The sequence below is a fragment of the Gouania willdenowi genome, chromosome 6, assembly GCF_900634775.1.
Source record: "Gouania willdenowi chromosome 6, fGouWil2.1, whole genome shotgun sequence".
Classification (NCBI taxonomy): Eukaryota; Metazoa; Chordata; class Actinopteri; order Blenniiformes; family Gobiesocidae; genus Gouania; species Gouania willdenowi.
In genome coordinates, this window is record NC_041049.1 from 57,541,435 (window position 1) to 57,554,735 (window position 13,301).

The 13,301-nt window shown below is 37.8% G+C and overlaps 1 protein-coding gene across 1 annotated transcript in view; it reads right to left on the reverse strand.

Moving 5' to 3' along the window:
* calb2a (calbindin 2a) overlaps positions 1-10,480 on the reverse strand; it is a 32,205-nt gene extending 21,725 nt beyond the window's left edge. The window contains exons 1-3 of the mRNA XM_028449852.1: positions 10,229-10,480; positions 2,801-2,877; positions 2,615-2,704 (exon numbers count right to left, since the gene is read on the reverse strand). Of these exons, the coding sequence (XP_028305653.1) occupies positions 2,615-2,704; positions 2,801-2,877; positions 10,229-10,322 (261 nt within the window). The 5' untranslated portion in view covers positions 10,323-10,480. The remainder of the gene's footprint in view (positions 1-2,614; positions 2,705-2,800; positions 2,878-10,228) is intronic.
* Between the last annotated feature and the right edge of the window lie 2,821 nt (positions 10,481-13,301).

Here is a 13,301-nt window from a genome sequence, read left to right on the forward strand (position 1 = left end):
CACAGACGGCGGTGTGTGCGGGGGGCGGTGGCAGTGCACACCGTAGAGGTTCCGTAAAACTACGTTCCGCTCCAGAGAACAATAAGTTGTTGACAACAAACAAGTTTTTTTTGGGACATTTTTGGCTAAACTGAGAAACAAAACTTGAGTACTTGAGTATTTTATTTATGACTTACTTGTACTTGTACTTGAGTACAATTTTAATCAAGTAGCAGTACTTCTATTTGAGTAGGATCAATAAGTGGTCTTTACACCTATGAATATGATACATAATACATCTACAATTGCTAATTTCTCAAAGCTCGACTTGGCTCAGGCTCAGCATAACTGTTTTTTTATTACTACTTAGTACAGTCATGATGTGTGTAGGCCACGTGTGTCAAACTCAAGGCCAAATCAAATCAAATTCGGCCCGCTCGAGAAAGTGGAAAAATTGCACAAAAAACATAAAACATTCAGTAAATTACCACCTAATTCAGTTTTAAATATCTCAGCCCCTTTCATTTTTTTACAAAATCTGGCAAATTATCCTCAAACTATTTCACAGAATTTCTCCAGATTCCACAGGGTTGGATACACTCACATGTTTTAGCATTTATATTATCATTTATACGTAGAAATCCATAGCACATTAATGTTGAATTTGTTCTTTTTCCCCCACCCAAAATCTGTGTCCCACTTACGATCAAACTGGTCCGTATTTGGCCCCTGAACTGAAATTAGTTTGACAACCCTAGTGTAGGCCATCAAAGGAAGGTAGTCTGACAGTGATGGCATGGACATCAAAGAAAACAGGAAGTGTCTAAGAGAGTTAGGGATGGTGTGGAGACAAATGACAAACGACAAAACATTCTGGATAATCTGTGGCCTGGAGTCTGACTCTCATTTGTAAAAGCCAACCTGAGAAGACATCAGTAAAAGCTCCAGAAGTTCAGTACGATACCTTAATGTCGACATCAGTATAATTTCTATCCCCATTTATAACAATACAGCAGGTCCTAATACTGTATAAAGGCACCTCCATTTAAAAAAAAAAAATTGCCATAAAATGTGAATTACAATATAGATACGATGTGGATGAAAATTAATTGGTTGGGTAATTAAAGGACCAACTCCACATAAATGCGTCAATTTTCAAAAAGATCGGTTAATTACAAACCAAGATGTGAATTTTTGAAATTTCTCCAGTAATGAGGATTTATTTTTGATTTTTGAAACCGATCCAGAGTCAGTATATTGATCAGAATATCCTCCAAAATGTATTGGAATCTTCCATGGTGTAATTCTGATTTAATCGTGCCAACAAACAAATAAACAAGTAAACACAGGTGAAAATAATACCTCCTTGGCCTGTGGTAGTCACAGTAAAAGTATTAAAATAAAATAAATGAGTCTGACTTCTAATCTAATGTTGGTAATGTTTGGCTGAACTACACTTTAATTAGAAGTAAATTGTTGTTTTAAATTAGACACTGCTTTGTGCAGTACATTTCATCATCTTTCTTAGCTTTTTAAATTACTTTGTTTTGAAAAAAAAAAATAATAACATTGCAAAATATATAGGTTTCCTATTAATATTTGTCCCGTGACATTTTACATTTTACATAAACAGTTCATTTGGGGATCTCAGCTCCAAAGTAATTGTTTGGTGTGAGAAGTCCTTTTTCTCCCAAATTTCTATTGTTTTTTTTTTTTTTTAACTAATAGAGTATCATACAACAAGCTTCAATTCCCTATATTTGCATAGTTTTATGCGAACACACAAAAACTAAAAATGTAAAATGTAGGGATGTAACGATTAATCGTAAGGCAGTTAAAAATCGATTCATAGGTATCACGGTTGATATCGATTTTCTGAAAATTGAATCGCAGTACTTTTTTTAACCAGCAGAGTGTAGGCGGCAGGCGGAGTCTGATAATACTTTCTTTCTGGCCGCCATCTACTCTTAAATATGTTAATAAATGATTCATTACTCCTTTAGCACCGAAAGAATATTTGTAATATTACTTGAATATCTGTAAAAGTCACGTTTTTCTATTAGCTCTGTCTGCTAGCATAGCTTCTCTTCTTCACTGCTAGAATATCTGCATGCCAACCGACCACTGGGTTACCAGCGCCCTCTGCTGGTCCAAACAAATATGACGTAAATCAGGGCAATCACGTTATTTTTTTTTTTTTTTAAAGTCCAATTGTTAAGGCACAAAATACATTTTCAGTTGCACTTTTAAAAGAAAAAGAACTATTATGCAGTTTTGCATTGTTTATTATAGAACCAGAATTTAAATTAATAGGCTTCATTTTCATTTGTATTATTCCTTTATTTACTTCATTCAAGATTTATTTTTAGTTAAATTGCATCATTTTGAATAGTTTATCAAGGAATTCTTTTGACAATGAAAAATAAAAGGAAAATAGTACCGTATTTTCTAGTTTTTTTCCCAAAAAAAAAATTTGTCTACAGTCCCATTTTGTAAAATAAATCAAAAGAGAATCGTATCGTGAACTCAGTATCGCGAATCGAATCGTATCGGGAGTTGAGTGAATCATTACATCCGCAGTAAAATGTGAATTGTCAGATGATAAAGCATGTCAGATGAAAAATAATAATCTTACCTCAGACATTTCAATTCGTCCATCTTTGTTCTTGTCAAACTTCTGCATGAACTCTTTCATGTTTTCTCTGAATGTAGGGTTGGTAGGATCCTAGGGATGACCAATCACACACACACACATTATTGAAGGAGTACATGGGGTTTTTATTACAAACACATGATGAGAATCTGCTGTCCCTGAACTCACCACCCCTGCTCCTCGTCGAGCCATCTCCAACTCCCTGAAGAAGTTCTCCAGCTCCTTTCCTTCGATGTAGCCATTACCTGGGGAAGTGATAGGCCATGATAATCTTACATTCCTGCAACATACTAAAGAGGTTTTCTCTGTGGTTCAGAATAGCTGACGTGCAAAAACCTTATGCAGATGTGATAGCAGTGTCACAGTGTCAAGCAGATCCCAGCGTGGCTCGATATTGAGTATTGATTCAAACATGAGCCTTTTACCAGCAACTCCTGTCTCTCCCTAGAACAGTGGTTCCCAACCTATCTTGTCTTTATGTCAAACCATGAGTGGGGGTACTCGTGGTTTGACACTCGTACACTCATACGTGTTCACGCTTCTCCAAAAGTAGAACGTAACACAAATTAATAATCAACGCAAGTCATTTTATTTCAACTTCTTAAATTGAACAATTAATATTCAGGCTTTATCTTCTTATTTAACTCAAATTAAACATAAAATGATGTTGCCTTCAAGGCAATAAAAATTATAAATATACGAAGAAAAAAAATTATAGTAAAGGTTTGTATTATTAATACTAATATATTATGATTATAGTGTTATTAAAGAAAAATAAGAATAAAAAATAATATAAATAAATAGATACAAAACGAATAATGAACCTGCCTGTGTTATATATAACTTTTTATGGCATTTACTACAAGGAGTTTCTTTGAATCAGGCATTTAAATTTGAAAAACAAGTCATTGCGCACACGTACCATTTTATTGACAGACTTATGAAATGACTGAGAATATTTTTTATTATCTTGGAAATAAATTCTTAATTTTTCCACATACTCCCTGCAATGTGCTCACGTACCCCTAGGGTTACGCGTACCCCTGGTTGGGAACCACTGCCCTAGACTACACTATTGTCAAACACATTGCAAACCGATCACTCTTCCAAGAATGTGTGTTTACCAGAGTGTGTGCAAGCAAGCGCTAATTATAGAGTTGCTATCTTGGATTTTAAAGGGCCCATGTTCAGCTAAATCAACGTTTCTGTGCTTTAAACATCATAAATCGTGCTATTTGGGTTTCAACAACATTCCCATAGTGTTTTTTTTCATTGATTCCCTCAATCGTTATTTAGAGGGTGATTTGCTCCTTTCTTACTGCAGGGTGAGCCCAAACACCTTGCTCCAATTTGATGACGCGTTCCCACTTTGATGACGAATTTGAGCTGGAGAAGCCGCGCCTCCAGGAAGCTCTCTGCCCTGATTGACATGTAAACAGACACGCCCACAAAGGTGAACATTTCAGCGTCCTTCGCGCAGTGCTATGTATGTATTTTCTACAGTCTATGTATGTACCGGTGAACGCCCCACGCTCTGTCTCGTGTTCATAAAGCAGCATGAGCTCGGCTACGGAGTGGGTGGGAGGAGGAAATCAGTGTCCCGTCTATAGACACGCCCACTCGTGAATATGCATTAGTAGGCCGCAAATCAGCCTGTTTGTGTAGAGTTGCTCAGAAAGTAACTTTTCAGAGGCTAAAACTCTGGAAAACATTTGAGTTTGGGAAAATAAACCTCAAATACTATGTTTTGGGGGTTCTTAGAACAAATGGAGACGGGTGAAAAATAGCATGACATGAGACCTTTAAGATGCAGGCTGATTATAGCTCTCACCAATTAATCGACATCGGTCAATAGCGCGGCTGATTAATCGGTCAGTTTATTAAATGTAACTCATGTATTAATGTTTTTGCTGAGTGGAGATTATGTGGCTCTGTGCTTTCAGCATTATAAGCCAAAACTTTTGAATCAGCAGTAATGATTACAAAATGACAACACCAGGAGAAGTACACTAATTCATTATTTGCATTTACATTTAGCCTTTTTTTGATTTATCCATGTTTACGCTCTGAGATTTGAGCAACGTCATTTTTTACTGTATATATTTTTAACAATGTAATTCCAGAAAAACTGTTTGCGCAAGTTTGCCTTTTCTTAATTATCAGTGGCTTTACAGTCCTTTTGTTGACAGTGTTACTAATTAAACTTTTATTTACGGTAGTAGTATTTTTCTTTTGCTGTCTTGAAATATATTTTGGATATTATGAGATTTATTTTTCTTTATGTAAAGTATACATTTTGTGTACTGTCTATCAACGTCGTTATTTAATATCGACCGATATATCGATTATTGGCAGATATATCGGATATCTACAGAAGTCGTATCGGGCCAAATATTGAGTGAGAAAATTATTTTGGGCAAATCAAGAATAAAGTCGAAATTTCGAGAATAAAGTTGAAATATAATGTCGAGATTAAAGTCGTAAAGACAAGATTAAAGTTGAAATTTTGAAAATGAACCCAAAATACAATATTGTGATAAAAGTCAAAGGTTTGTTAACAAAAGTAAAATCTACAGAAGCTGACTAGGGCCAATTCGACAACAAACAGCAGATCTGTTCAGAAAGAAAAATCAGTCAAGTTTAGAAGAGGTGGAGCATTCAGTCCTGTCTGTGGCTATTGAGGAACTACGGAAACAGATTAGGGCCAGTTGGGATGGCGACTGCTGTTGTATATGGTGAACTGGCCCTAGTCTGCTTCCGTAGATTTGACTTTAATAGCAAACCTTTGACTTTTATCACAATATTATATTTTGAGTTCATTTTCTAAATTTTGACTTTAATCTCTTCTTTTAGACTTTAATCTCGACCAAATTTGCATCAAAATTGACCGTAATCCGCTTCCGTAGTTATCAGCTACTTAGAAACCTTAATATCTGCATCAGGGTTGTGGTCAATTATAAGTGTAATTGATAATTGATTACAATTATGGTTTAATTATGAATGTAATTGTAATAAAAATCCCATATCGGTCGGCCTCTACTTTAATCATCTGGTTAAGTTCCTTATTAATATTTACAGAAAGTTATTAGTCTTATTATCTATCCATGGGTTTGCCAATCATCACAAACGAATCCTTATGTTTATTTTGTTGCTCTGACTACAGCCCATTCACATAATGAAAAAGGGCAATAATCACTGCGTAGCATGTGAACCTGTGCCAGTATTCTATCAACGACCATGCTGGATGACTGGACAGATGGCTCCAAATGATGCGACGAGATGCTTCAGTAAAACCCTGGAGGGTAGAGTTGCCTCATTAAATCCTAACAAAAATGATCATGCCTTCCACTTCCTCTGCACTTTCTCCGTCTTTGTCATCTTCAATCTCACATCTTCTCTGCACACACAGGCGGCTTCGCGTCTGTGGACGGAACGCATATGTCTGAATATGCTTATTTCCTTCTTTGATGATTCCATGTAAAAACTCAAACACACAAACTGCGCAGTTTAATACAAGCACAGCGATGCAGGTCTGTATCCTGTGGGCCGTATTGACATTTAGCACTGGCCAACCGGATAATTGAACAGCGTAAGATGTGATTAACTACAAATCGAATGGCACAAAACAACAAAATTATTGATGTATGAATAGATTACACTGGGTAGTTGTCATCTGTTAAACAAATGCAGCAATAGATCAATAAATCTTATGAATATTTGAGGTTGAAATGCACTTGTTATTACTCTTTGGACTGTTCAACATTATGTTTAAAGAGTTAACTTTTCTCCAATGAAATGCTGAAGATGCCCTGAACTATAACTACCTTATACATTCTGGCACTAACATGCAGTATATAGACTGAATATAAGCGATGTGTAATAATTTGTTGCCATGAGCTATACAGCTTATTGCTGATTCCCACTTTATAATGAGAGGATGCCTACCAACTTGCTCTCACTAAGCACTTGACGCTTGCACCAGCCAGCGAGATAAAAGGTTCATGAAACCACTTTTGGCCCAAACACACTCGCTCTCTTTTGGGATACTGCGTCACTGCAGTCTCTGGAGATGCTGGCAGTGACGCTTTACTTCCAGTTTTGATTTAAACATTCAGCCCCCAACACAAAAAAACTTTCAAAAAAGGCAGTTGGACCAACTAAGTGCATATTTAAAACCGATATAATGAGTATTTGCCTTTCAAAGGAGAGTGCAGCCCTGTGTATTCAAATAATTTGTGTTAAGATCACAGCTGGGTCAGCTCAGGAAGGAGATTTTTGCTTAGCGCTGCATATTTCCATATTTAGGACAATGAAAGACTATTGGCAGAAAATAAGCTATAATTAGCATGAGAATGTGCATTTGTTTCAGTTGTCAAGTTTGAAGTGACTGAATCGAGGTCTAAGAGGAAAAAATCAGAAGAGGGATGAAGCTTCTGATCCAGATGTGATATGATCAAGCTTCCCATGATGGATCATGCTGTTTCATCAACACCTTACCATGTATTTGTACCGGCAACTCAACTCGGAGATGTTTAATCAAATACGAACAATCAAATCAGCCCTCCTTTCTTTCCTCCAGGCTAGATGCCATCCAAATATTGAGAGCCATGAAGTAAACACTGTAGCCAAATCTACCATTCCACACTGGAGCTGTGATTTGCAAAGTGGCTCTTTGCAAATCACAATATGCAAAATACCTGCACGGACTCAATGAAAGCCATACGCTTTAACCAGGCTAGTGATTAAAAAAAATAAACCAGATATGACAGTTTTTTTTTTTTTTACACTCGCGTGAAGAAGCTCCACTGAGATGCTGAGATCCCCCCCCACCCCCCTTCCCCTCTCCCCACCCGCCAACCATGCCTGACTCCTTATTGCGTCCTGATTTCCCTGTGGAACGTATTTCAGCATGTGTGCAAGCGTCAAAACCCATCAGGCTGACAATGAATCCCCACGAGGCTGTGTGTAAAACAAATAGGTGTAGCACACTTTTCTCGTTGACAGGTGGGTTTTGCACATCAAAAGAAAGTTGATTGAAGAGGTGGAGCTAAGGACACTTCAGCCTCATCACACACATAGAACACTATATGCAGGTTTGACAGTGTTTGAAGGCGTTTCGCGAGAAAATCCTCGCTTATCGGGTCAAAGAGGCGAATGCACGTGGAAGCTAATGCAGTCTTTGGTGTTGCTAAGGTTCGTTCATCAGTCTTCAACTCCCTTTGCCTTCAGCACTGTGCCTTTATGTGTGCTGATGGATACGAGTGCACAAACAGTGAAATTACACCTTATATGGTCTGTGGTACTGATTGCAAGTTACATAAAATTATATTATATTATTTCAAGCCAAAACTGTGGGTCGCAGGTCTCCAAGCAAAACATCTTATTATGCACCTAACTTCCAGAGATGAAAGTAACAGATTACAAGTACTCACATTACTGTAAGTCAGTTGCTTTTATGGGTACTTGTACTTTTATGAGTATATTTTCTGAATCAGTAAATTTACTTGTACTTAAGTACATTTTAAAAAAGGCTATTTGTTACATTTCTACACCCAACCCTTACTGAGTAAATTATTGTTTTTTTGTTTTAAAATGATCAACGGACATCATGAAACTACAAAAAATGACAACAATCAAATGCATCACATCATGGCCGACCAAAATGCATTGCATCGCACCAAAACAGCATTGAACGGAGGTTATTTTCTCAGTTTTAGAGTTCATAAATTTTGCGATACATAGAGCTTGAGAATTTTTTCTATAGAATGAATTGATGTTATTTGATTTAAAAAAGAATTGTACATTTTGACAAACCTTTTATTTTACATTGATGTCTTTGTGGAAAATAAATTCAATTCCAATTGTGCAAGATTTGGTCTCTTCCTTTTTAAGTTTATACATGAGATGTTTACTGTATGCTAGGGAACCGTGGCAAGATTTATTGCCAAAAATAAACGTAGCTGGTGAAAGTAACTAGTGACTTTTACTTTGAGGACTATTTAATTGAGCTACTCTCTATTTGTATTTGAGTATTTTATGTACTTCTACTTGTACTTATCTCTCTCTTGCAGTCAGTCGACCCGACTAGGACTATCCTATGGTTTCAGCTTTGGTTTGATGACAGTTCTTGAGTACAATTTCAATCAAGTAACAGTACTTCTACTTGAGTATATATCAGTACTCTTTACATCTCTGCTAAGTTCTAAATAGCTCCATACTTAAAATAAAACAGAAGAAAAGAGAGAGCGAGATGGACATTTTTCTTCTTGGTGCCGCATGCTTGGCATCAACACATCACAGCACAGAGCTTGCAGATTTAAGCCCTGTGTGTGTGTGTGTGTGTGTGTGTGTGTGTGTGTGTGTGTGTGTGTGTGTGTGTGTGTGTGTGTGTGTGTGTGTGTGTGTGTGTGTGTGTGTGTGTGTGTGTGTGTGTGTGTGTGTGTGCGTGTGTGTGTGTGTGTGTGTCCAGAGTGAACCACGTCTTGCACCCCACATCAGCTGGGAATGGGCTCCAACATCGCCTGCAGGACAAGCTGGCATATAGAAGATGATCCTTTTCATTATAGACGTTTACGTCTGCACTACTTTGGAGTATATCTTTCATTTAATTCGTGAATTAGACAATATTCACAATTAGGCTTGTAAAAAAAAAACTAAAACAAAAAAAAACATCTGTGCCATCTTAATGAAGGATTGTCACAGATGTCAGAAAGTATTGTCAGAGCTGTCAGAAGTGTGTGTGTGTGTGTGTGTGTGTGTGTGTGTGTGTGTGTGTGTGTGTGTGTGTGTGTGTGTGTGTGTGTGCGTGTGTGTGTGTGCGTGTGAGAGAGAGAGAGGGATAGATAGATAGATAGATAGATAGATAGATAGATAGATAGATAGATAGATAGATAGATTATCACAGTGTATCACTAAATTAGTATACGTGTCCCATAAATACACTTTAACCTATTGGCCAATAATAAACAAAAATCAGTAAAAGAAATGTAAACACACAAAAAACACAAATCAAGTAGAAAACATACTGTCCATCGATGAAGACTTAACTTAATACATTTCTGTCATTGCCCTCAGTAAGGATTGAATACTATAAGTCATTCAATACTGACAAATCCCATCATCATCATTTAGGGACCAGTTATGACCATGGATTTACTAATTAACAGTAAATCTTTATATGCTGTATATTTTTTTACATTTTCAAGTTAAAAATCAAGGAAAAATCACAAAAAGGAAAAAAATTAAGTATGAGTAATTCATTTGAGAATGTCTTTATTTTAAATGAGCAAATCCCCTAAAAAAAATAAAATAAATTCAAAAAATAAAAATCTATCATTCAGAAATAATCTTATAGAATTTATCATTCAGAAGAAGAAAAATACAACTCAGGATTTCCCCGCAATAAATTTGAAATATTTTGCTTTAATTTTGAGAAAGAAAAAAAAAATGTAATAAAATGTAAAATAAAAAAGGTTATTTATTATGTAATATACACATGTATTTCTGTTGCATCTGGGCTATACATGGCTAATTAGTTGTGGTTTGAAGCCTTTGATATAAAAACAGATTTTTAATCAGAATAGTAAAATGTCCTACCATCAGCGTCGAAGTGTTTCCAAATGTCCAGGAACTGGGTCGCTGTGACCTCGGCCAGGTGGAGGTGAGGAGGCTGCTGGGCTTTGTTTGCCATGGTGATGATGATGATGCTCTTTCTTTAGGATGCTGCAGCAGGTCTGACGCTGAGGATAAAATCCGCTGTCAACTTTTTTCTTTCTCTTTTTTTATTTTTTTTTTTGTTTTTACTTTGTGTGTCTTTGGTTCAACCCCAGCACACACTGTGGCCCCGGTGCGCCGCCTGCCGCTTTTTAAAGCCCTGCGCTGCGCATGGGCTGCAGTGACGCTGCATCACCACCAGGGGCGCAGTGACACTCATCATCTCCATCCAAGTCAACGTGTGTGTGTGTGTGTGTGTGTGTGTGTGTGTACTGTTGATGGAGGGCTGTGATAGGATGTCTTCAGCCACTGCAGTTTCTCTCTCTCTCTCTCTCTCTCTCTCTCTCTCTCTCTCTCTCTCTCTCTCTCTCTCTCTCTCTCTCTCTCTCTCTCTCTCTCACACACACACACACCTTTCCCCCCCTTTTTCCTCCATCCTCGTGCGTGTGCGTGTGCGTGCAGCTCCCTGAGCTCGTCAGTGTGAAGCTTCATATACTTAATTACGCCTCACACACTAATCACGTTCCCCACAATGCCTGTGGCCACCAGTGATTAACCCACTTAACACATGAGATGAGGAAGGGAACCAGCAACCATGGCTCACAAATAACATCAACTGATACATTTCTTTAACCCTTTTACAGCAGGAGCTGATGATAATCCAGGGGAAACAATGCTTATGTAATGAGCAGCAGCGTCAGGATTCAGTATTCCTCACTTTCACTGGTTTAGATAAGTGTTTCTCAAATAGGGGTCCGTGTACCCCTAAGGGTTAGCGATGGCACTAGGGCAGTGTTTCCCAAACTTTCTCCCATCCCGTACCCCTTCAGACATTTAACCTGAAGCCATGTACCCCCTACCGCTGCACACTTCGAAAACATAATAATGTAACGCAGGGTTTTTCAACCTTGGGCTTGTGACCCCATGTGGGGTCGCCTGAAATTCAAATGGGGTCCCCTTAAATCTCTAATCATTTATAATCATGAAAAAAATACTGATTAAAAACGCATTTTTAGAATGTTTTGATTATTATTTTTATTTTATTTTTTTTGATTTTTCTATACTTTCGCAAATATAAATCTAGTTCAAATAAAATGCAGTGTAAAATCTGAGCTGGCCCACTTTGTCACTTCATGCACTAATTCTCGCCACAATAAACATGATCAAAAGCTAATTCTAAAAAGAAAAAAAAAAACACGCCAAAAAATTGTCAATATTAAAATGGGGGTACCCGTACCCCACTTTGGGAACCTAGGCACTAGGGGGTACTTGAGAGAGCAAGAGAGAGAGAGGGGGCGGTGTTTAGCTCAGTGGGTTGAGCGCCCGCCCCATGTACAGAGGCTATAGTTCCTCACCTGCAGCGGGTCCAGGTTCGATTCCCGGCCTGGGACCCTCTCCTGCGTGTCATTCCCTGCTCTCTCTAACCCCCTTCCTGTCACACAACTGTCATATAAAGGCCACTAGAGCCAAAAAAATCCTTTAAAAGAGAGAGAGAGAGCAAAATTAACAAATAAAGAGTCAGTCTTGGACCCACATCAGGTGTGATATGATGAGGATTGTTTACTATATATATTTATCTATTTTTATTTCTATGTATAGTTTTGATTATTGTATTGTTTATTTTATCTTCATTGCACTATTTTTTTGTGTATCTTTTGGGTTTTTGTTGTCTTTTTTATTGCATTTTATCTGAAGTGAGCTGTCATGACTGTACATTTCCACACTGCGGGATCAATAAAGATACTCTACTCCCTAGGTTCCCAAAGCGGGGTACAGGTACCCCCAGGGGTACGCAAATTGTCATAGGGGGTACGTGAATGAAAATTAAAAACACTGTTACAACATTGGAAACTAGAATATAAATAGAGCAGCTAATGCTATTGCTAGGCTAATGCTAAAGCTAGGCTAATGTTAATGCTAGGTTAAAGTTAATGCTAGATCAATGTTAATTCTAGGTTAATGCTAATGCTAGGATAATGCTATTGCTAGGCTAACGTTAATGTTTTTGCTCTTGCTAAGTTATTGCTAGGCTAATGTGAATGTTAGGCAAATGTTAATGCTAGTTAATGCTAATGCTAGGCTAATGCAGTGTGACACAGGCCAGCACCTGCATCCTCACTTATGTTTTCTTCAGGAAATTCAAATATTCTGGTTATTATTATTATTATTATTATTATTATTATTATTATTATTATATTGCTCCTCAACAAGATAAGTAAATTTCAGGGACAAATTATACAGCAGGGCTACATTGTATATTGTGTTTTTTAAAGGTGCAGTCTGCAACTCTTATAAAAGTGAGTTTTTGTCAGACTGGCTAAAACAGTCACTATGTAAGGACAGCTTTACATCAAACTAGTAGTTTGTGTGAAAAAAACAAACTCATTGACTCCCCCCTGCTGCTCCTGCAGCCTTTGGCAGATTGCCAGAATGCACCGCGACCGAACAAAAAGAACCAATCAGAGCCAGGATTGTGTTTGATGGACTGTCTGACAGCTGTTACTCACAGGCCCCGCCCTTTTCCCGGAGAACGCCGTCTTTTTTATAGTGTATGGTCTGGCGGAGTAGAAGGTGGAATTAGTGACTTTTCTGCTTGAAAGATAATTACTGCTGCTTGATTTACATTATGTTTGATTTGTAATTGTTCCACTAGAACTCTGTAGTGCATGTGTTGTTCGTGTGTTGTTCATGTGCACGCAGCAGCCTCCATGTGAGCTGCAGTAAGTGACACTGTGTTGTTGCTGCCCCTGCTGAGGTGTGTGCACATAGAGAGAGAGAAGCGCTGCTGCAATATGCTTTTAATAGAGCATGTTATATTACTGTGATGTTGCTGTCGGACTAGCGTTAGCTTGTTAGCTAGGGAAGGACTTTGGAAAGTTTGGAGGCAGGGCAAGAGAGCAGCGGGGAGGGAGGGGGAGAGAGGGATCTGAGAGTTGCGGACTGCACCTTTAATTGT